The 24,593-nt window shown below is 56.6% G+C and overlaps 1 protein-coding gene across 1 annotated transcript in view; it reads right to left on the bottom strand.

The window, feature by feature from the left end:
• Positions 1–24,593, bottom strand: part of LOC125705009 (DNA polymerase nu-like) — a 41,018-nt gene that overhangs the window by 16,081 nt on the left and 344 nt on the right. Inside the window, exons 2-11 of the mRNA XM_048971291.1 lie at positions 24,326–24,456; positions 24,170–24,238; positions 23,987–24,047; positions 23,579–23,643; positions 21,486–21,569; positions 21,167–21,262; positions 20,263–20,319; positions 19,861–19,914; positions 18,404–18,469; positions 522–579 (exon numbers count right to left, since the gene is read on the bottom strand). Coding sequence (XP_048827248.1) covers positions 522–579; positions 18,404–18,469; positions 19,861–19,914; positions 20,263–20,319; positions 21,167–21,262; positions 21,486–21,569; positions 23,579–23,643; positions 23,987–24,047; positions 24,170–24,238; positions 24,326–24,439 — 724 coding nt within the window. The 5' untranslated portion in view covers positions 24,440–24,456. The remainder of the gene's footprint in view (positions 1–521; positions 580–18,403; positions 18,470–19,860; positions 19,915–20,262; positions 20,320–21,166; positions 21,263–21,485; positions 21,570–23,578; positions 23,644–23,986; positions 24,048–24,169; positions 24,239–24,325; positions 24,457–24,593) is intronic.

Raw genomic sequence — 24,593 nt, 5'->3', positions numbered from 1 at the left:
TTGGCTACCGTGCTCTTACTCTCTAATCCAACTCATCCCAAACCGGCTCTATAGGGTTCAGCTCGGGGGATTGTGGGGGGGGCAGGCATCTGTCACAGAACTCCATCTCTTTCCTTGTTCACAAGATAATACATCACTTACATAACCTCAAGGTGCTCAGGGTCGTTGTCTTGTTGAAAAACAAGTAGGCGTGTCAAGGCTTTTGCCTGGTACTGTATCTGAGAGAAACTAGGGCCATATCAGGCACCTGGCACTGACCCGTCTGTGATCCATCACATCAGCCCGGGCCAAAAACAAGAGCCAAATACAGGGTCCCATAAAAATGGAAACGTTACATGACCTTCCGTTGAACGAGTTCTGCTGAGTCACCGCTTCCGGACCTCTCACAATTTCAGGGTTCTTATTTTGAAACAGTGGTACTGGTGCGGGGGGCCGCCGGGCCTTTTGGCACCCCCCCTGAGCTGCGAGATGTGACACTTCTGTCCCCTCCATCACCCTGCAGGACACACCGGCGGCTTCACCTTCCACGTCCGGCTTCCTGGCGATCCGAACAGGCAGCCGGGGCAGAGCCTGGAAGTTCTGAAAGGAGAGAAGCGGCCGTGGCGGTCGGCAATGAAATCACACCCGGCACACAAAGAAGCCGATTCACACGGCTAGTGAGCAGAAGCGTGAGGTGCAGATGAGCAGCTTAGGCGGAAATCAGGGGGAAAAACACAACACTTTCCCAGGGCGCTACATTACGGGCAATAAAAGGCGCGCAGAGGACGTGGCTCAGGCAGCCAGGAGCTGCGAGGTCTGTTTGAACGCCTGCCATGTCCCAGAGCAGCTCGGGACATAACTGCAGGAGGGAGGAACACGCACAAGAAAACAGCACGAGGCAGTGACCCCCAGAAGATGTGTCACCAGCACTCAGCAAGTCGAAAGGGTAGCGCCAATGAGAGTTAGGACCTATGCTAAAGGTCACCTCTAAACTGCCTGATCAGAAAAGCACTTCATTATGGCTTTAAAGGTACTGAGGGCCTCTCTCTCACTCTCTTCTACTTGTAGAAGAAAACAAGGACATCATGAAACAATGTGGGTAAGACCTCCGAACGGGGCATTCCGCTCTGGATGAGGACGCCCCTGCGTGGTGCACTGCCACATGCCAGGCTGCCTGCCGGCAACTCAAAGGGCTCTTTGTTAGTGGGGCTGCGTAGGAAGCTACGCCCCAGGCCGCAACCAGGCACCCGTCCCCGATGACCCTGTGGCTCACTGACATCCTGTCCGCTCCCTATGCACGTCAGGACAGATCTGCAGTAGTGAGGATGCCGGCTAACCTTACTGTAGCATTCTCCTCGCGTGCCTGAGAGATGCAGTCTGGGACAGCAAGGCTTCATGCCGGAGGTCACACTGAATGAGATTTCCTGCCTCGTGGGCCGAGGTCACCACGGCAACCCAGCTGGCTTCAGGAATGCGTTCGAGAATGCAGAAGCCCTCAGTGTGGGCAAACATCAGCACGTACCACAGCTGCAGTGTCTCAACTCACCCTGGAGAAGCTGGCGCCTGGGAGCAATCAGTCAGTGCTTCCCATGCCCAGAAGAGGGAGCGGCGGCTAATGTTCCAGTGCCTGGGGACCCGGAGGGGTAATCTACTATAATCTACTGCAATCTACTGCCCTTCTGTCCTGGCGCTACAGTCAGTAATGCCATCTCTGATCATTCTTTGATGTTAGGCTCTTTTACATTAAACCGTGACCTAACCGCAGACTGTCTCCTCCTCTCCACCCTCCTGGCCTTGAGCACCTGCCTGTGCCCTGACCCTTACTGGCCACAGTCACACAGGGGGGGTCGCAATCACACTTGACACACAGATACCGCTGGAGTCATCCTGACCCCTCTTTTTCTTCCTGCCTTTGTTTATCCACAAAGGGTTTTAAGCTGGGCCACACAACCATTTCACTATGCTCCAGGAGATCAACCTAACTTAGGTTATATATGGTCTTTCCTAAGAGGTCTCATGCAGATTGGGTAGATGGAGCATCGCCCCCTGGTGGCTGTAGGCGTCCAGCTCCGGATGCATTCGCGCTGACTTAAGTTGGAGGAAGTGCTTCTAATAACTGCTGCAGGGTGCATATTTTACCTCAGGGTCTCATTGATTTTCACCTGAATGCAGCAAATTGGGGAGAAATGGGGGGGGGGGGGATCTTCAAGATCTTCCCCCAAGATCTTCAACCTCATTGTTTTCTTCGTCCCCCATTTTGGTTTTCTTGTTCTCATGCATCGTTTCTGCAGCTGTCCTGACTCACGGTAAAGTCCTGCACATCTATCCCCTCCGAAAGATCGATGAGAGCAGTCTAAGGCCTCTCCCTGCTGCATGCCACAGCTAGAGTTCCAGGTATTTCTTTTTATTTGTTAGAAATGCAAATGTGGAGGCAGATGAAGATTCTCTCATTTTTTGGCCAGAGCGGGGAATTCATTTATGCATCTATGCACCTCTCCCCGCCTTTGTAATGTGGAGCCGGGAATATCTGCCCGTGGAGAACCTCAATTATTCATGCGGGCTGGCAGAGAGGGCAGGACTGCGGCAGACAGGCGCAGACAGACATACACGCGTGATCTCACGCTGCACATATCGCATGTACGCTGGCACACAGACACAGGCGGGGAAGGCAGGGGCCAGCCCGCCAGCCCGGAGCTTGGCTTAACCCCCACCGCTCTGGCCTGTCCTGTGAGGGTGAGGCAGGAGTGACCCCTCCCCCACCGCGCTGTGATTCAGAGCATCAGATCCGCCTGGTCAGCACTTCCATCTTGCCCTGCCTGCGGCGCTCCTACTAAAAGCTTTCCAACATGGCTCCAATCGATCCGAGGGGGCTGCGCACTCAGATCTCACATACACTAAGGCAGCAGGCATGGACGTGACATGTGTATTTGCACCCTTTACACCCGACACCCGCACAGACATGCACGGGCCTCATCGCCCTCGACACATAAGATGCCGCCATCACAGTTTGGGGAGCAAAGCCAGGCTGACAGACGGCTAGCGCCACCCCAGGGCCTCCCTCCTGCCCTGAGCATCCCCACCCCCAGCATATGCTGGGCCCTGAGTCAGCAGCGATACTGTCACACACACACAGACACACCTTCTGTACCTATCACCACCCTTATTAGGAACATTTCATCATTGCTGCTCTCCTCATGCTGTGTGTGTGTGTGTGTGAGAGAGAGAGAGAGAGAGAGAGAGAGAGAGAGTGCATCGACCTGAATCTGCCGCAGAATGCAGGCTCATCACTCTGAGGCGGGGGCCACTGGGGCCTGCGCACAGCTAATGATCTGCGACCCCTCCTCTAACTAGAGGAGGGTCTGGGTGAGAGCCAGAGGGAGGGAAGAGGGGACAAAAAAAGAGAGAGAGATAGATTAGCACTGTCTGGAGTAGTGATTAATGGTACTGGGGTTCGCAGGGTGAGATGGACAGGAAAACGGCAGGCTTTCTGTGGCTGGCCTGCGGATAGTGATGCTGGCTGTGAAAGCAGCACAGGTAGCCCACTGCCACTCTGGTCTCCATGGCAGCCGTGAGCAGGAAGCAGTTGTGCAAACACTGAGGTCTCCGCATGAGGAGTCCCCCACAAAGGCGGCGCTTGTGTTCATCACCAGTGACACAAAGCTGGTGACAGAGGGCTGGAGGGTCGGGGGCTGCTGGGCGCGGCTGCCGGAGTCCGGGGGATTGAGCTCCATAGAGCCTCACAGGTTCATGCTGCCGCTCAGTGAGAAACAGGTGACTCACTCTCATCCGACTCCACCGACAGTGGCCAAGATCCAAGAATCGGGGAGTGTTTCCCTCAGCGTGACGCACGCGGACAGGGAGCCCCAGGGGTCGGACATACACCCACCGACGGCGTCAGCGTGGTCGCAGGGCAGACAGTGGGCTTCTCATCTCCCAGTCACAAAACGGACTCCAATCATAATGTCACTCTGAGCCTATTTCAGGAAGCACTGGGCACCAGGCAGGGGATGCCCTGAATGGGGTGCCAGGCTATTACAGGACACACACATGAATGGCCATTAAGAGTCACAAAAATACTCACAACCACATGTCTTTATACTGTTGTGGGAAACCGGAGCACCCAGAGAAAACAGGGAGAAGCTGCAGGCTCCACTCAGACAGAGTGTGGGTAGGATTTAAAAGCCCACCTCTGGAGGCGTGAAGGTGCAGTGCTGCCCACCGAGCCACTGTGAGCCCCCCCCCCCCCCCCCCCCCACATGGTGTGATTCTAAAAGAATGATTTCATTTTGCCTGTCACAGCCCAGACTCACAGACTCACTATGCCCCCGGTGGAGGCGTGTATGCATGCGGCGTGATGGCATACCAAGAACTAGAACCACAGTATTCACCAACTGCACGGCAGACATTTAAAAGCAGAGCAATGCTTGGGTCAGGTGGGCAGCTTTATGTGCTGACGGCTGCGATACGCACAGGCAGGCAAATCAATAGCAATCTGTCTCAACTGTAAATGTATGCCCTCCCCCCGATCCTCCCCATGCAGGAGACCACAGCAGAAGGCTGCCTTGGCTTCAGAGCCCGGGGTCTGAGTTCCATCTTCACAGCCAGCACTGCCCCCGCATGGCTATTCAGAGAAAAACAATGTAACAGTGAGCAGAACGTCCTGCAGCAAACACCAGAAGGTTCCACAAATAGACAGATGCACAACGCCCCCAAACGCCGCATGCATTTGCCCACTGAGCGCCCCTCTCAGGTCGCAGACAATCCAGATCTGGAGGAACAGCGTGTCACGGGTCACACCAGTCCAGGCCACTTCAATGCCAGGGGGACAGCCCTCAGAGAGAGCCGAGAGCCCAGCACCAATGCGTGCGGCTGGCACCAGTCATTCTAGCTGTATAGAGCACGCGTATGCTGTCCTGCCGTGTAGAGAGTGTTTTGGGGTGGGGGACGGAGGCCCAGGGTCTCGCAGGGGTCTCTGGCGGGGGCTACCGAAGCCTGTGCTGACTCAGCCATAGAGGAAAGGCCTGAAGTTGCTCTTCAGGGGAGAGAAAGCATCGCCTGACTAATGCTGCGTAACACTGTACCACTGGGTAAGGCTGAAACAGCACACACATCACAATTACTGCTGTATAATTTCAGGAAACAGACATAGCTAGCAATTACAGCATAATTAGGGTTATTTATATTCATATCCTGTGAATATACCTTATAAGCTTGCCTAAAGTTGGATTCCTGTCCAGAGACAATGTCACAGTGTCCTGGCCGGACCTGTCACTAATCCTCAGAGCAGCTGTGTGGCCACTGCCCCCCTGGCCCTCTGTGACTTAAGCTCAGCCAGAGATCTGTGCCCCCCGCCCCCCGTCCTTGTGCCATGACATACCGAGGACAGCCTTGACAGGTTGCCGTGTGGTGCCACCCTCTCACAGCACCCCCTGCTGGCTAACATGTGCCAGCAAGGTGTCACATCACAATTAACCCCTTTGACTGGACTTGAACTCAACAATAAAAGCACTAATATGGAAAAGGTGGGTGATCTGCAGCTAAAATTCTGCTTTGAGGAAGTAATACTGCAGTATTAGAGCTCCTGAGTGCGTACCACCGGGCCTCACAGGTCAGGAGCTCCTGAGTGCGTACCACCAGGCCTCACAGGTCAGGAGCTCCTGAGTGCGTACCACCAGGCCTCACAGGTCAGGAGCTCCTGAGTGAGTACTGCCGGGCCTTGCAGGGCGGAGCTCCTGAGTGCGTACCACCGGGCCTCGCAGGTCAGGAGCTCCTGAGTGCGTACCACCGGGCCTCGCAGGTCAGGAGCTCCTGAGTGCGTACCGCCGGGCCTCGCAGGACGGAGCTCCTGAGTGCGTACCGCCGGGCCTCGCAGGACGGAGCTCCTGAGTGCGTACCGCTGGGCCTCGCAGCGCGGAGCTCCTGAGTGCGTACCGCCGGGCCTCGCAGGACGGAGCTCCTGAGTGCGTACTGCCGGGCCTCGCAGGACGGAGCTCCTGAGTGCGTACCGCCGGGCCTCGCAGCACGGAGTTCCTGAGTGCGTACCACCGGGCCTCGCAGGACGGAGCTCCTGAGTGCGTACCGCCGGGCCTCGCAGGTCAGGAGCTCCTGAGTGCGTACCGCCGGGCCTCGCAGGACGGAGCTCCTGAGTGCGTACCGCCGGGCCTCGCAGCACGGAGTTCTTGAGTGCGTACCGCCGGGCCTCGCAGCACGGAGTTCCTGAGTGCGTACTGCCGGGCCCTGCAGGTCGGAGATCCTGAGTGTGTACTGCCGGGCTTTGCAGGTCGGAGCTCCTGAGTGCGTACCGCCGGGCCTCGCAGGTCGGAGCTCCTGAGTGCGTACCGCCGGGCCTCGCAGGGCGGAGCTCCTGAGTGCGTACCGCCGGGCCTCGCAGGGCGGAGCTCCTGAGGAAAGCAGCGTGGGACGGCTATGCAACCCCCATCTTTACATAATGCGTTTCCTAACGGGCCTGCTTACTGAGGCGTCCGAAGCTGGGCATCTTTAGAGGCTTTCTGCTAGACTGCACCCAGCTGTGTATAAATGAACTGAAACTACGGATATGTGACCCCCGCATGGAGTGGATTCACCCAGGGGGCAGCGGAGTGCTCTTTACTGGAGTTGGGCCAGCTTATTACCAAACACAGCATGGCGTTGATACGGAGAAGGCATTCATTATCACCCACTGTGGGGGGCTGCAAGGCGGTGGGGGGGGTCAGGAGGCACCCCAGTGAAGCTGAAGGACCAAAGGGTCGGGAGTATGGCAGGCAAATCCAAAGGTGAGGGGCAAGTGTGCCATTTTTGTGAAGTGTGATGGTGGCATAGGGTTTAAGTGATGTATGGCCTGAGGTTTCGCTGCCTCCTACTGGTTGGGTGGGGGAACAACGGGTGCTGTCTCCCCTTGCTTCCCATGGCAGCTCACGAGGCAGCAGATATGCTGGCCAATTGGAGCAGCCACCAGCAGCAGGGTGGTCTGACGCCCCTGGGGATGGGGGTACAGGAAGCGGGATCGGTGCTGAGACAGGGAGAGACTCCTGAGAGAGACACCACCGGTTTATTGGAGTGTTTACTGGACTAGAGAGAAACAGCAATAGGCCCATCAGGAAAAGGATCACAGGGCACGGATGGAGGAGTGGTGTCAGAGCAAACAAAGCACTGTCACACATGCATGTAACACGTCACATGGAGGAATGGAGATGCAAAGCAGAGTGCTGCGCCAGTGTAACAGGAGAGCGAGGTGGGGCAGGGCGGCGGGACGCGACGGACTGAGCAGGCGGCTGCCTGGCCGTCCCCAGCAGACGGGCGCCGGGCAGGTGAGGCTCAGACACGCTAAATAAAACGGCGTCCTGCAGCACATATGAAATATTCAGCACCGGACACAGATTTTCTATTAAGCTTTCGGCATTAGGAAGACATCGTCTGAAGGCGAGATCTTCTCATCTCTTAGTGATGGGTGGGAGACAGAATCTAAGAGAAAGAAAGAGACAGAGTGAGGGAGGGAGGAAGGAAGGGAGTGAGGGAGAGAGAGAGAGTCACCCTGATGCTGGCAGTTAGAGTGACGAGCTCACAGGGAGCCACTGCGAGACACAAAGGGCGCGTTAGGACACGTGCCCCGGGAGCATCATTAGCACATTTCAGCTTTTAGCAGGATGAGAGAAGCTGGTGGGGGTGGGGGGGACTCAGCGGCATTTAGGGAAAATGCAGCACACTGGGGACATGCTGGTGTTAGCGGGACAGGGCAGGTTGCAGGGTGACTTGGGACATATAGGGGCAAGAACAGAGGGAGTAAAGAACAGGGCCATCTAGGAACATATGACAGTGAGGAGCGAAGGGAGAAAACCTTCTCCTTACACTGTGACCCGGTCACTGCATGTTGAGGGCTGGGTTTTGCTGCCCAGTTGTCTGACCCCCGTAGACAGTGTACTTGGTAAAACAATGTGCCCCCTTAAGGGCAGAGGCTGGAACGCTGCCCGGGATGAGGCACTGCCGGTCCCTGGGCTGACCAGCCTTTCACACACATTAATGCCGAAAATCAGGAGCACATAGTCAAAGCCTCGCTGACTGTGACCTTTTCTCCACCAGGGGTGTAACGGACCTCACCCGGATGCCGCACACAGAAAGCTGCATATTTGGCCCAAGGCTTATATCAGCCAGAAAGGGGAGTTTCATCTCATTTGCCTACTTCAGATTCCCCGAAGAGAGCATCTCCCCAAGCGGGCGGCTGCTTCATTCGAGAGGCAAGCCTTCGACAAACTGAACGCAGCTCTGAGAGGGTGAGCATGAAGAGAAGAAAAGATGTAAATCCCAACAGGCTCTCTCTCTCTTTCAGATTTGCACTGCCGGGCCGCCATAATTACAGGCTGGGCGCTGAAGGCAGCTACAGAGCACTTCCTTTAAAGCGGCTACTCACAATGTGTGCACCCCAGATAGGGAATGTAGCACCTTCTGTGTGTGAGAACGCACACATAACCGCAAGTTCATCTACGTAAGTGTGCCTGTTTTATATATGTATGTGAAGGACCGTGGGCGTGTGCCGGAGAGAGAGGAACCTATTGCGAGAGAGATCAGCCCCACTACTGGAAGCACCCCCCTTCTGCCCTACCCACCCCTGCTGGAACAAACCGGATTAGACTGGACCAAAGCGGGCCTTTCTGGATACTGAGACAGGCACAGGCAGAGACTGCAGGATATCCCTCCACTCTCTGGGTAGGGGGTCGCTCTACGCAGTACGATGCCCCCTGGCCCACAGGGACAGCTTGTGTCGGCCAGAGTTGACCAGCTTTCTTCTTAGACCCATCTGTGCCCCGGAACATCACAGGTAGCCAGGGCTGCAGGATGCGGGAAGACATCAGCACCCCCATGTGACCAGCAGGACAAAAAAAAAACAGACAGAGCTCCTGTAGGGGAACTCTGATCAGACATCAAATGGTCGTACATGTCACTTTAAGAGTGGCTGAGTGGTGCTGAGGTTCTGCTTTTAAATCTCCAGGTGCTGGACCCGTACCATGGGATATTGAACGGGAAGGAGGTTGGCGGCTGGGGGCATCCTTACCAATAAGGTACCCTCCCCCCGGGGCAGGTTTCACAGGACATCACACCCACATTGTGGCAGTCCTGCCTATCAGCCAAAACACACCATGCAGCGCAGCTAAGAGAACACATGCAAGGGCCCCTTCATTACAACACAAAGCCTCTCCTCTGATCTGCAGCAATGAATAGCCAAAAGACAAATAAAATACAACAAAACTCAGAGAAAAATAACGGGACCCAGTGGCAGGAGAAGCCAATTCGCCCAGCGGTGGCATATGAGGCACTACTGAGGCATCAGGCTGACACCCGAGACGAGATCAGTGCTTAGGGGTCCTGCAGCACGCCCAAGCGATTTGTGCTACGACAGAGGAGACGAGGAGTGTGGTATTCCTCAGCGTGAGAGCTGGGGTACAATATACAGCAAGAGCCCAGTGATGGGAGCTATGCACACAGCCGGTGACTCATGGAGTTACTGCAGGAAATAGAAGTGGGACTCCCTGCACAGCAGCTCATATCCTCCCTGGCTGGCTCTCCATGCCCCTCTGACCTTGTTCAGCTCCCCTCCAGGTGATACATAGTGCAGGCTGCGGCTCCCAGTGGCTTCCTACGCCTGTTCACTGGTAAGCAGAGCTGGCAATCAAACCAGCATGGGACAGGAGGGGAGCCTGCCGTCAGCGAGAGGGCCCGATCAACAACGCCGGAAGAGGGAAACCACTACTCAGAGCGACGACAAACATGCAGGGAGTGTGTTGGCGAAAGAGCCACCATCCACGAGGGCTCCGTCCCGCTCAATGAACACATACTGCTCAGTGCAGGCAGTGCAGACACAACACATAAGACCCAAATCTCCCCATTTAAAGCACAGGCACAGCCACCAGGGGACATAAACCATCTCCACCATCATGGTGAAAAAGTAGCTGACTGATGGGACTCTATTCATAAAGAGACCAAGCACACAAGATGCGGCACCCCCCCAATGAAAGCTGAGCGCCCAGGGTGCCTTAATGGAGACCTTGCTGCAAGGGTTACACCTGGATGGAGGTGGCAGACAGGACCACAACTGAGGCGCGGACTGAGCACGCTCAACATCAGCGAGAGGGCCACAGAGGGCCGGGCTCACAAGCACGCTCACCATCAGTGAGAGGGTAACAGAGGGCCGGGCTCACAAGCACGCTTACCATCAGCGACAGGGCGACAGAGGGCCGGGCTCACAAGCACGCTTACCATCAGCAAGAGGGCGACAGAGGGCTGGGCTCACAAGCACGCTTACCATCAGTGAGAGGGTAACAGAGGGCTGGGCTCACAAGCACGCTCACCATCAGTGAGAGGGTAACAGAGGGCCGGGCTCACAAGCACGCTCACCATCAGCGAGAGGGCGACAGAGGGCCGGGCTGACAAGCACGCTCACCATCAGTGAGAGGGTAACAGAGGGCCGGGCTGACAAGCACGCTCACCATCAGTGAGAGGGTAACAGAGGGCCGGGCTCACAAGCACGCTCACCATCAGTGAGAGGGTGACAGAGGGCCGGACTCACAAGCACGCTCACCATCAGTAAGAGGGTAACAGAGGGCCGGACTCACAAGCACGCTCACCATCAGCAAAAGGGCAGCAGAGGGCTGGGCTCACAAGCACGCTCACCATCAGTGAGAGGGTAACAGAGGGCCGGGCTCACAAGCACACTTACCATCAGCGAGAGGGCGACAGAGGGCCGGGCTCACAAGCACGCTCACCATCAGCGAGAGGGTAACAGAGGGCCGGGCTCACAAGCACGCTTACCATCAGCAAGAGGGCGACAGAGGGCTGGGCTCACAAGCACGCTTACCATCAGTGAGAGGGTAACAGAGGGCTGGGCTCACAAGCACGCTCACCATCAGTGAGAGGGTGACAGAGCGCCGGGCTCACAAGCACGCTAACCATCAGTGAGAGGGTAACAGAGGGCCGGGCTCACAAGCACGCTCACCATCAGCGAGAGGGCGACAGAGGGCCGGGCTGACAAGCACGCTCACCATCAGTGAGAGGGTGACAGAGGGCCGGACTCACAAGCACGCTCACCATCAGTGAGAGGGTGACAGAGGGCCGGGCTCACAAGCACGCTTACCATCAGCGAGAGGGCAACAGAGGGCCGGGCTCACAAGCACGCTCACCATCAGCAAAAGGGCAGCAGAGGGCTGGGCTCACAAGCACGCTCACCATCAGTGAGAGGATAACAGAGGGCCGGGCTCACAAGCACGCTCACCATCAGTGAGAGGGTAACAGAGGGCCGGACTCACAAGCACGCTCACCATCAGTAAGAGGGTGACAGAGGGCCGGGCTCACAAGCACGCTTACCATCAGCGAGAGGGCAACAGAGGGCCGGGCTCACAAGCACGCTCACCATCAGCAAAAGGGCAGCAGAGGGCTGGGCTCACAAGCACGCTCACCATCAGTGAGAGGGTAACAGAGGGCCGGGCTCACAAGCACACTTACCATCAGCGAGAGGGCGACAGAGGGCCGGGCTCACAAGCACGCTCACCATCAGTGAGAGGGTAACAGAGGGCCGGGCTCACAAGCACGCTTACCATCAGCAAGAGGGCGACAGAGGGCTGGGCTCACAAGCACGCTTACCATCAGTGAGAGGGTAACAGAGGGCTGGGCTCACAAGCACGCTCACCATCAGTGAGAGGGTGACAGAGGGCCGGGCTCACAAGCACGCTTACCATCAGTGAGAGGGCAGCAGAGGGCCGGGCTCACAAGCACGCTCACCATCAGTGAGAGGGTGACTGAGGGCCGGGCTCACAAGCACGCTCACCATCAGCGAAAGGGCAGCAGAGGGCCGGGCTCACAAGCACGCTCACCATCAGTGAGAGGGTGACAGAGGGCCGGGCTCACAAGCACGCTCACCATCAGTGAGAGGGTGACAGAGGGCCGGGCTCACAAGAACGCTCACCATCAGTGAGAGGGTGACAGAGGGCCGGGCTCACAAGAACGCTCACCATCAGTGAGAGGGTGACGGAGGGCCGGGCTCACAAGCACGCTCACCATCAGCGAGAGGGCGACAGAGGGCCGGGCTCACAAGCATGCTCACCATCAGTGAGAGGGTGACAGAGGGCCAGGCTGACAAGCACGCTCACCATCAGTGAGAGGGTAACAGAGGGCCGGGCTCACAAGCACGCTCACCATCAGTGAGAGGGTGACAGAGGGCCGGACTCACAAGCACGCTCAACATCAGTAAGAGGGTGACAGAGGGCCGGGCTCACAAGCACGCTTACCATCAGCGAGAGGGCAACAGAGGGCCGGGCTCACAAGCACGCTCACCATCAGCAAAAGGGCAGCAGAGGGCTGGGCTCACAAGCACGCTCACCATCAGTGAGAGGATAACAGAGGGCCGGGCTCACAAGCACGCTCACCATCAGTGAGAGGGTAACAGAGGGCCGGACTCACAAGCACGCTCACCATCAGTAAGAGGGTGACAGAGGGCCGGGCTCACAAGCACGCTTACCATCAGCGAGAGGGCAACAGAGGGCCGGGCTCACAAGCACGCTCACCATCAGCAAAAGGGCAGCAGAGGGCTGGGCTCACAAGCACACTCACCATCAGTGAGAGGGTAACAGAGGGCCGGGCTCACAAGCACACTTACCATCAGCGAGAGGGCGACAGAGGGCCGGGCTCACAAGCACGCTCACCATCAGTGAGAGGGTAACAGAGGGCCGGGCTCACAAGCACGCTTACCATCAGCAAGAGGGCGACAGAGGGCTGGGCTCACAAGCACGCTTACCATCAGTGAGAGGGTAACAGAGGGCTGGGCTCACAAGCACGCTCACCATCAGTGAGAGGGTGACAGAGCGCCGGGCTCACAAGCACGCTCACCATCAGTGAGAGGGTGACAGAGGGCCGGACTCACAAGCACGCTCACCATCAGCGAGAGGGCGACAGAGGGCCGGGCTGACAAGCACGCTCACCATCAGTGAGAGGGTGACAGAGGGCCGGGCTCACAAGCACGCTCACCATCAGTGAGAGGGTGACAGAGGGCCGGACTCACAAGCACGCTCACCATCAGTAAGAGGGTGACAGAGGGCCGGGCTCACAAGCACGCTTACCATCAGCGAGAGGGCAACAGAGGGCCGGGCTCACAAGCACGCTCACCATCAGCAAAAGGGCAGCAGAGGGCTGGGCTCACAAGCACGCTCACCATCAGTGAGAGGATAACAGAGGGCCGGGCTCACAAGCACGCTCACCATCAGTGAGAGGGTAACAGAGGGCCGGGCTCACAAGCACGCTTACCATCAGTGAGAGGGCAGCAGAGGGCCGGGCTCACAAGCACGCTCACCATCAGTGAGAGGGTGACAGAGGGCTGGGCTCACAAGCACGCTCACCACCAGCAAAAGGGCAGCAGAGGGCTGGGCTCACAAGCACGCTCACCATCAGTGAGAGGATAACAGAGGGCCGGGCTCACAAGCACGCTCACCATCAGTGAGAGGGTAACAGAGGGCCGGGCTCACAAGCACGCTTACCATCAGTGAGAGGGCAGCAGAGGGCCGGGCTCACAAGCACGCTCACCATCAGTGAGAGGGTGACAGAGGGCCGGGCTCACAAGCACGCTCACCATCAGCAAGAGGGCAACAGAGGGCCGGGCTCACAAGCACGCTTACCATCAGTGAGAGGGCAGCAGAGGGCCGGGCTCACAAGCACACTCACCATCAGCGAGAGGGCAACAGAGAGCCGGGCTCACAAGCACGCTCACCATCAGTGAGAGGGTGACAGAGGGCCGGGCTCACAAGCACGCTTACCATCAGTGAGAGGGCAGCAGAGGGCCGGGCTCACAAGTACGCTCACCATCAGTGAGAGGGTGACTGAGGGCCGGGCTCACAAGCACGCTCACCATCAGCGAAAGGGCAGCAGAGGGCCGGGCTCACAAGCACGCTCACCATCAGTGAGAGGGTGACAGAGGGCCGGGCTCACAAGCACGCTCACCATCAGTGAGAGGGCAGCAGAGGGCCGGGCTCATAAGCACGCTCACCATCAGTGAGAGGGTGACAGAGGGCCGGGCTCACAAGCACGCTCACCATCAGCAAAAGGGCAGCAGAGGGCTGGGCTCACAAGCACGCTCACCATCAGTGAGAGGGTAACAGAGGGCCGGGCTCACAAGCACACTTACCATCAGCGAGAGGGCGACAGAGGGCCGGGCTCACAAGCACGCTCACCATCAGTGAGAGGGTAACAGAGGGCCGGGCTCACAAGCACGCTTACCATCAGCAAGAGGGCGACAGAGGGCTGGGCTCACAAGCACGCTTACCATCAGTGAGAGGGTAACAGAGGGCTGGGCTCACAAGCACGCTCACCATCAGTGAGAGGGTGACAGAGGGCCGGGCTCACAAGCACGCTTACCATCAGTGAGAGGGCAGCAGAGGGCCGGGCTCACAAGCACGCTCACCATCAGTGAGAGGGTGACTGAGGGCCGGGCTCACAAGCACGCTCACCATCAGCGAAAGGGCAGCAGAGGGCCGGGCTCACAAGCACGCTCACCATCAGTGAGAGGGTGACAGAGGGCCGGGCTCACAAGCACGCTCACCATCAGTGAGAGGGTGACAGAGGGCCGGGCTCACAAGAACGCTCACCATCAGTGAGAGGGTGACAGAGGGCCGGGCTCACAAGAACGCTCACCATCAGTGAGAGGGTGACGGAGGGCCGGGCTCACAAGCACGCTCACCATCAGCGAGAGGGCGACAGAGGGCCGGGCTCACAAGCATGCTCACCATCAGTGAGAGGGTGACAGAGGGCCAGGCTGACAAGCACGCTCACCATCAGTGAGAGGGTAACAGAGGGCCGGGCTCACAAGCACGCTCACCATCAGTGAGAGGGTGACAGAGGGCCGGACTCACAAGCACGCTCACCATCAGTAAGAGGGTGACAGAGGGCCGGGCTCACAAGCACGCTTACCATCAGCGAGAGGGCAACAGAGGGCCGGGCTCACAAGCACGCTCACCATCAGCAAAAGGGCAGCAGAGGGCTGGGCTCACAAGCACGCTCACCATCAGTGAGAGGATAACAGAGGGCCGGGCTCACAAGCACGCTCACCATCAGTGAGAGGGTAACAGAGGGCCGGACTCACAAGCACGCTCACCATCAGTAAGAGGGTGACAGAGGGCCGGGCTCACAAGCACGCTTACCATCAGCGAGAGGGCAACAGAGGGCCGGGCTCACAAGCACGCTCACCATCAGCAAAAGGGCAGCAGAGGGCTGGGCTCACAAGCACACTCACCATCAGTGAGAGGGTAACAGAGGGCCGGGCTCACAAGCACACTTACCATCAGCGAGAGGGCGACAGAGGGCCGGGCTCACAAGCACGCTTACCATCAGTGAGAGGGCAGCAGAGGGCCGGGCTCACAAGTACGCTCACCATCAGTGAGAGGGTGACTGAGGGCCGGGCTCACAAGCACGCTCACCATCAGCGAAAGGGCAGCAGAGGGCCGGGCTCACAAGCACGCTCACCATCAGTGAGAGGGTGACAGAGGGCCGGGCTCACAAGCACGCTCACCATCAGTGAGAGGGCAGCAGAGGGCCGGGCTCATAAGCACGCTCACCATCAGTGAGAGGGTGACAGAGGGCCGGGCTCACAAGCACGCTCACCATCAGCAAAAGGGCAGCAGAGGGCTGGGCTCACAAGCACGCTCACCATCAGTGAGAGGGTAACAGAGGGCCGGGCTCACAAGCACACTTACCATCAGCGAGAGGGCGACAGAGGGCCGGGCTCACAAGCACGCTCACCATCAGTGAGAGGGTAACAGAGGGCCGGGCTCACAAGCACGCTTACCATCAGCAAGAGGGCGACAGAGGGCTGGGCTCACAAGCACGCTTACCATCAGTGAGAGGGTAACAGAGGGCTGGGCTCACAAGCACGCTCACCATCAGTGAGAGGGTGACAGAGGGCCGGGCTCACAAGCACGCTTACCATCAGTGAGAGGGCAGCAGAGGGCCGGGCTCACAAGCACGCTCACCATCAGTGAGAGGGTGACTGAGGGCCGGGCTCACAAGCACGCTCACCATCAGCGAAAGGGCAGCAGAGGGCCGGGCTCACAAGCACGCTCACCATCAGTGAGAGGGTGACAGAGGGCCGGGCTTGCAAGCACGCTCACCATCAGTGAGAGGGTGACAGAGGGCCGGGCTCATAAGCACGCTCACCATCAGTGAGAGGGTGACAGAGGGCCGGGCTTGCAAGCACGCTCACCATCAGTGAGAGGGTGACAGAGGGCCGGGCTCATAAGCACGCTTACCATCAGTGAGAGGGTGACAGAGGGCCGGGCTCACAAGCACGCTCACCATCAGTGAGAGGGCGACAGAGGGCCGGGCTCACAAGCACGCTCACCATCAGCGAGAGGGTGACAGAGGGCCGGGCTCACAAGCACGCTCACCATCAGCGAAAGGGCAACAGAGGGCCGGGCTCACAAGCACGCTTACCATCAGTGAGAGGGTAACAGAGGGCCGGGCTCACAAGCACGCTTACCATCAGTGAGAGGGTGACAGAGGGCCGGACTCACAAGCACGCTCACCATCAGTAAGAGGGTGACAGAGGGCCGGGCTCACAAGCACGCTTACCATCAGCGAGAGGGCAACAGAGGGCCGGGCTCACAAGCACGCTCACCATCAGCAAAAGGGCAGCAGAGGGCTGGGCTCACAAGCACGCTCACCATCAGTGAGAGGATAACAGAGGGCCGGGCTCACAAGCACGCTCACCATCAGTGAGAGGGTAACAGAGGGCCGGACTCACAAGCACGCTCACCATCAGTAAGAGGGTGACAGAGGGCCGGGCTCACAAGCACGCTTACCATCAGCGAGAGGGCAACAGAGGGCCGGGCTCACAAGCACGCTCACCATCAGCAAAAGGGCAGCAGAGGGCTGGGCTCACAAGCACACTCACCATCAGTGAGAGGGTAACAGAGGGCCGGGCTCACAAGCACACTTACCATCAGCGAGAGGGCGACAGAGGGCCGGGCTCACAAGCACGCTTACCATCAGTGAGAGGGCAGCAGAGGGCCGGGCTCACAAGTACGCTCACCATCAGTGAGAGGGTGACTGAGGGCCGGGCTCACAAGCACGCTCACCATCAGCGAAAGGGCAGCAGAGGGCCGGGCTCACAAGCACGCTCACCATCAGTGAGAGGGTGACAGAGGGCCGGGCTCACAAGCACGCTCACCATCAGTGAGAGGGCAGCAGAGGGCCGGGCTCATAAGCACGCTCACCATCAGTGAGAGGGTGACAGAGGGCCGGGCTCACAAGCACGCTCACCATCAGCAAAAGGGCAGCAGAGGGCTGGGCTCACAAGCACGCTCACCATCAGTGAGAGGGTAACAGAGGGCCGGGCTCACAAGCACACTTACCATCAGCGAGAGGGCGACAGAGGGCCGGGCTCACAAGCACGCTCACCATCAGTGAGAGGGTAACAGAGGGCCGGGCTCACAAGCACGCTTACCATCAGCAAGAGGGCGACAGAGGGCTGGGCTCACAAGCACGCTTACCATCAGTGAGAGGGTAACAGAGGGCTGGGCTCACAAGCACGCTCACCATCAGTGAGAGGGTGACAGAGGGCCGGGCTCACAAGCACGCTTACCATCAGTGAGAGGGCAGCAGAGGGCCGGGCTCACAAGCACGCTCACCATCAGTGAGAGGGTGACTGAGGGCCGGGCTCACAAGCACGCTCACCATCAGCGAAAGGGCAGCAGAGGGCCGGGCTCACAAGCACGCTCACCATCAGTGAGAGGGTGACAGAGGGCCGGGCTTGCAAGCACGCTCACCATCAGTGAGAGGGTGACAGAGGGCCGGGCTCATAAGCACGCTCACCATCAGTGAGAGGGTGACAGAGGGCCGGGCTTGCAAGCACGCTCACCATCAGTGAGAGGGTGACAGAGGGCCGGGCTCATAAGCACGCTTACCATCAGTGAGAGGGTGACAGAGGGCCGGGCTCACAAGCACGCTCACCATCAGTGAGAGGGCGACAGAGGGCCGGGCTCACAAGCACGCTCACCATCAGCGAGAGGGCGACAGAGGGCCGGGCTCACAAGCACGCTCACCATCAGTGAGAGGGTGACAGAGGGCCGGGCTCACAAGCACGCTCACCATCAGCGAAAGGGCAACAGAGGGCCGGGCTCACAAGCACGCTTACCATCAGTGAGAGGGTAACAGAGGGCCGGGCTCACAAGCACGCTTACCATCAGCGAGAGGGCAACAGAGGGCCGGGCTGACAAGCAAGCTCACCGTCAGACAGCAGCAGACAGTGAGCTCCAGTAGTAAGAATGTGGGGGTTAGCTGACCCTTTCGTTGAAAGGCACAGACGACCCGAAGAGGGGAAGCAGAAGTACACAGTAAAAGGTAAAAGAAGAGCAAAGAAGGAGGGAGGGTGCCTGGGAAAGGGCAGCACGGAACTCACAGGGCGCTTCGCTGACAGCCTCCCGCTCACGGTGCTTGTCTGGTTCCATGTGCAGAAGAGTGACGTCTGAGGGGGGAAATCCCACACATACATGTCGGTCATAGCAAGACACTCTAAGCCAGACAAGCCTCCATTAATTACCAGTGAACAGTGGGCGGACCACAGTCACCAACCATCAGCAAATGACACGTCTGAAAGGGTGCCTCAGTCTGTAAACATAATGACTGACTGCACCTCTGACATTCATAGCTCCCCCCACACTGGAGTTCAGATACATGCCTAGCCATCATAATCTCAGGAAACAAAATGAGCCAATCTCCCTGACCACAACAGGCCTAAATCGTAAACCACATGTTCAGTTTTTCAGCCCCAATAAAGATGCTCTCCATGTTTATTAACAAAACGTTCAGACTCAAAAACGTGTTCAAGAGGATTTCAGAAAAAATAAGCACAACTATCAGGTACCAAGCGCATCCCTGCCACCTAGTGTTTGGTTTAAGGAAGAATCAGTAAAAATAAAAAGCTGTGCTAGGACTAGACTAATGTGGGCGTGTCCCGACCACAGCAGGAGCATGTGAAACTGATGCTGCGTTCCAATTAACTCAGGTCCGAACTCAGAATTGGGAATAATGTCACACACAAGTTAAACGCGTTCCAGTACAAGCCGGAAAGCCATTTAGCAATACCAGGGGCCTTTTTCATAAAGCAAGATTTCTTGCTTATCTGGATAATTTGTCTAATTATATTTACCTCAGCTTAAATGCCTTTATCGTCGTTCATATACATTTACCCCAGATCACCTTATATCCAACACATTATTTGAAATCCTGCTTTCTGAAACTGTCTCCAGTTCTAGCCTGGATAATTGTCAGCCATTGTTAGCAAAATCGGTTTCTAACAACATATTGCGGGGTATTATGTGCATAAAATACTAGCAGCACATCCATAGATAGCGGTTGGACAGTACTGTGTGTACGGCCAATTCAATGAGACACAAATAAGTGCTAATAAACAATATAAAACTACAACTTCAGCTTCTGTTGCTTAAGGGTGCAGCCATCTTGGATTCTGAGCTCGCAGGTGTTGATTCCTCCAAGTTCACAAGTCGGAATTCCAACTTCGGGGGGGGGGGGGGGGGGTGGGCATTCCAGTTGAAATTTCAGGCTAGAAACTCGGAATTTCCAAGTCCAAATGGAACGCAGCATGAGACCTGGTAAGGACCTGAGTAAAAAGGCCCTCACAAGTGCCAAAACAAATTCCTGGCTGGTTCTTATCAGTCATCCCCACCGTATAGTGGCGACTAAAAAGGCACCAGCTCAGTCTAAGAGCTCAGCCACTACATAACAGTATGAAGTTGGCATTCGGCCCATTGCGCTGTTTCATGCAGACGGGCCAGGACACTTTAGCAACCCACTCCAGCTGGGGTTAGCCTGCTACGCTCCAGGCAGTGAGCTTACCTTGTTCATGCAGGACAGAATCCCGTCGACAAAGGTGGACTTCACTTTGCGCACCTGAGAGCAGAAACAGTGTTGATGGGCTTCCTGTTACTGACCACAGCCACCCCCATCGTCAAAGAGAGTGTCAGACCCCTCCAAATAGCCATTTTAACACCTTACCTTATTCAAATGACCCTAAATACTTTATGCAAAGTAGCTATGGTGGTGCTGATGAGATTTAACTGCATCACGCCACAAACACAAAATCTGAGTGGAACGACGTGAATCAGTATGAATCAGAAAGGAAGTCACTGCATTGTGCACGGTGCTGTTTTAAATGGGCAAACACAAGCCCATGTTCCTGTCAGAGGGGCCAGCAAGTCCCCCCGGAGGTTCACTGCAGGGTCACCCACAGGAGCTCACCTGCCTGTATTCCAGAATGATCCTGGGCAGAGGATGCAGGTCTTGCAGCTGTAGTAGCTACAGGAAAAGAAGTGCCATAGGAATAAGAGAATGACTGAGTGGGCAGGAGGGGGATTCTCTTCAGGACCACGGACAGCCCCGGATTCAGAGATGATCATGATACACCACTCACATGCCAGGCTGTTGATGAATGGATGAATGAAGGAATATTGCATTCATACAGCACTTTTCAAGACACCCAAAATGCTTTACAGAAGCAATGGGGAGTCACTTCATCCACCACCACTGTGCAACAGCAGCCATTCTGTACCAGTACACTTAGTAGCTATGGGGATGAAGGGGCAGGATGAGATTTATTGCTCCGCAGACAGACAGACGCATAGATACATTCACACAGACAGGCACACAGAAGCACACAGACAGGCAGAGAAACACACATATCCACACACAAACACAGACAGACACAGAGGGACACAGACACACACACAGAGTCTGTACCACAGAGCCCTGCAGTCTCTCTCAGACACAGGAATTTTATCTCACAGCAGCCCTCCTGTGTCTGTGTCATGCGTCACGGGCCTCATGTGTACATCCTGCCTGACACTATCAGCAGACAGCTCTTAAGGTGGCTCTGATGTCCGTGAGCGGCGCCTCGCCACCTGTGTCAAGTCTCAGCGGCCAGAGAGACACAAAGGCTAATGCGCTGTTTGGGTGGCAGGGAGCCTGGCACCGACAGCAGCAAGACGAATGCAGAGGTCTGCCTTTATAAAGGAGGCAGAGACTGAATAACTGCCTCCAAAGGGCTGTTATAGTGGGGCTGTTACAGTGATGCCTGACCGGGGGGTGTCAGGACTTCCAGGGTGTTTATGCGGATCCCTCTGATTTGTGACTTTGGGGGGCTCACCACGGACTCCGATGTGGACTGCTGCTGCGTGAGGACCGTCCTGGGAAGCTTCCTGCCCTCACAGCGCTCCTGCAGCCGCAGCTTCTCGAACAGAATCTGCATGGCAGAAGGGCGGCAACCATAGTCAGCTGACTGGCAGCTACAGTCTGCCGACTCGCAGCCACAATCTGCCGGCTCGCAGCCACACTCAGCTGGCTCGCAGCCACAGTCAGCCACCTCGCAGGCAAAGTCTGCCGCATTGCAGCCACAGTCAGCCGGCTCGCAGTCACAGTCAGCCGCTCGCAGGCAGAGTCTGCCAGCTTTGGGGAGAGGCTCGAACCTGGCGAAGCTGAACACTGCTGGACACCAAAAAGCGCTGCCCCGCGGTCTGGTGGGCTTCCTGCTCCAGCTGCTTCAGTCTCTCCTGGAGACACAACACAAAGAAATGAGCAGGCGGGAGGGTTAGGGGAGGAGGCGTGGCCCTGAGAGTGAGACACACACATGAATGAGCAGGTGGGAGGGTTAGGGGAGGAGGCGTGGCCCTGAGAGTGAGACACACACATGAATGAGCAGGTGGGAGGGTTAGGGGAGGAGGCATGGCCCTGAGAGTGAGACACACACACACACTTTCAGATTTAGGCAAGTGATAAGCAATGACTTATGTGTAATATATGCAATTCATTTGTTAGTCTCAAATTCCATGTTTAAAAGCTGACCCTGGGGACTGCGATCGAAGCACAAACATGTATTCAGCCCCAAAACGATGAGTCAGTTATTGCCTGCTATGTTCACCACCATGTATTATTCATGCTGAAATCATTCATGCAGGCAACAGCCAGGGTCGGCTGCCACAAGCCTTATGGCCGAGCACAGCGTAACACAGCAAGCTCATCGTGTTCTTTTAGGCCTCCCTGAGATCATGACCAGGGGAGGCATCCGCCCTTTAGGAAGAAGGGCGGGTGAGTCGTCTGCCACTGGGTCCCCCCGAGCAGGATTTTATCTGCAGCCTGACTTTTGTTGGAAGGGAACATTTGATTCTGTGGGCAGGGTAAATATGGCAAAAAGCAGGATTTAAGGTGCGAGCTTGACTAGATATGACATACGACCAATCTAAAGGTACCAAAACAGACACCATCTATATCCCCGTCTGCAGTCACACACACAGAGGTGCACAGGTTAGGGCGAACGCAAACTCACATGAAAACGCCCCTCCCCAACCTAACAAGCTTCATCCCTCCCAAGGTGAGGCTGGGGTCTGCCCATTATGACTTACAGCTACAGTGCACTGACGTGTCAGGCTTAAAAACCCCAAATCCATGAAGTACAGCTGAATGGAAGCTTCTTACTTTGTGAATTATGAAAGTGCTTTTCAGGAGATGTTAAGCAGCACCAAGGTGTGTGTCATTATTAAAGCCAGCAAAGCCTAACTCTGTAAGCACCTAGAGCCCTAATGGAAGATACAGCTCAGGATCAGGATAAAGGCCAGCCAGGTTTTGTTATCTGCTGAAAATATCCTGAGCGTCCAGAGCCAAAAATGCCAGTATGTTTCATTTTGTCCCCCAGCATAGTGCCTAGACTGGCTCTGCTGGGAATGCAGATGTACGCTGGGTGTCTGTCAGTGTGCTTGGGTATCTATGGAGCCACACATCCATACACAAAGACACACACACACACGTGAGCCTCTGCTGTGCCATCCCACGCTAAAGACCCAAGAGGAGGCAGCCTGGAACAGGAGACATGACTGTGGGATTATCCGTCTTCAAAAGGTCCTGCAGCGGAGGCAGAAATAACTCAGGGCTGCGCTGTGACACGCCAGCTCTGCACTAAATAGAGCAGCCCGCTCCTCATCCCAGCAGAGTCAGCCAACCAGCCTTGAGCTTACCGGGGCTGGAGATCCACAGTCCCAAAAGAAAGCAAGACAGAAACAGCTTTTCTATTCTTCCGCTGGGCCGCCTTTGATCACACAGCTAAGCTGACCTTCAGATGCTCTCTGAGAAGACTGGCAGGCACGCGAGATGGGAACCACGCCGCTTACGGGGGGGGGGGGGGATCCTGCCAAACACAGTGAAGCGGCTAATCCACCAGCGAGGGGGCTGACAACACTTCGGGTGTCGGCAAAGCTGCAGGAGGAAGTGGCTGAACTGTGAGGGCTGTTTCCATTCATCCCCACCACGTACAGCAGGATAGAGCATAGATTCAGTACATGTCATACTGTTGGCACATAGCACCAAAGAGATAGAAACCCACCTGAACATATTAATAACAGGCCATAAATACGTCTGCACTCCTAACAGGTTGAAACAATAGAGATAAGTAACCTTGCGAAATATGCTTCTAATCTCTGTTTTCTAGTAACCTTCGTAGTGTACGCAGTGCAACAAAAGGAACTGTAAGCAGGTCTCTTGAACAGGCAATGTCACGGACAGCTATTACCCCCAGCAGTTCAGAGGTCCTCTTCAAAGCATCCTTGTCCACGTGGATCCTGTGGCTTTCCATTGCTGCGCAGAACACAACCCGCTTCAGGCTCTACACATCAACAGGTGCTCAAGCTTGCTATGATTCCAGATCTCCACTGGGCAGCTCTGCTCTGCCTGCCTGTGTCCCCACACTCAGCCATCACCCCTCTGATGCTGGGTTACAGGGATGGACAGCTACTGATCCACCAGCTGTACAAAACATCCTTGGCCCGACTCCAGCCATGAAGTGTTCTGTGGTCCTATAGCACTCATCATAGCGCCCAGATGCATTTTCTTTTACACTGACTGGCATGTGCTTGATGCACCTTAGTGATGTTTGGCTCTATTAAGATACATAACAGAGCAACACTCCCCCTCCTCTCACCTGCCAACACTGGGACCATACTGAGCTCCAGGCTGGAGAAGAGTTCTCCCAGCCCACGGGTCTGCGGAGTGGGAACAGGAAGGGGGGAGGCTTAGCTTACATGTGAAGGCGGTGGCATCCCACAGTGTGGGGCTCAGCATCATGGGAGGGAAACGGCAGCGGTGTTTAGCCAGAGCGGCTCACCAGTAAACTGGAGTGCAGGTTCATCATTAGGCTGTACAACAGGGACAGGCTGGTGATCACGCTGGACAGCTGAGAGAGGGACAGTCACATGACGACAGATGGGGTAAGCGGCTTGTATGCTCACTACCGGCAGGATTGAGACAGAACTGGGCCCACCTTTCCCGGCGGGAGGTGGAGCCCCAGGGCGAGGCCGTGTTTGGTCATCAGGGCCGGGAAGCTGGAGGCGGAGTCAGCGGGGTCGAGCAGCCAGGCCGCAATCTGAGGGTCCATCAGGCAGCAGCGGGAAACTTGGGCACAGAAGAGGACAGTCAATGCGCTCGGGCTCCCTGTCCACACATGGCAGATTTAACACCACAGGACGACAGGCTAACATGTTAACTTCAATAGGCTTCATGGTACTGAGCACAATGGCCTCTCTATGCTA

Source organism: Brienomyrus brachyistius, chromosome 12 (genome assembly GCF_023856365.1).
Source record: "Brienomyrus brachyistius isolate T26 chromosome 12, BBRACH_0.4, whole genome shotgun sequence".
Lineage (NCBI taxonomy): Eukaryota > Metazoa > Chordata > Actinopteri > Osteoglossiformes > Mormyridae > Brienomyrus > Brienomyrus brachyistius.
Note: the sequence above shows the minus strand (reverse complement) of the source record. Positions and strands in the feature narration are given on the sequence as shown.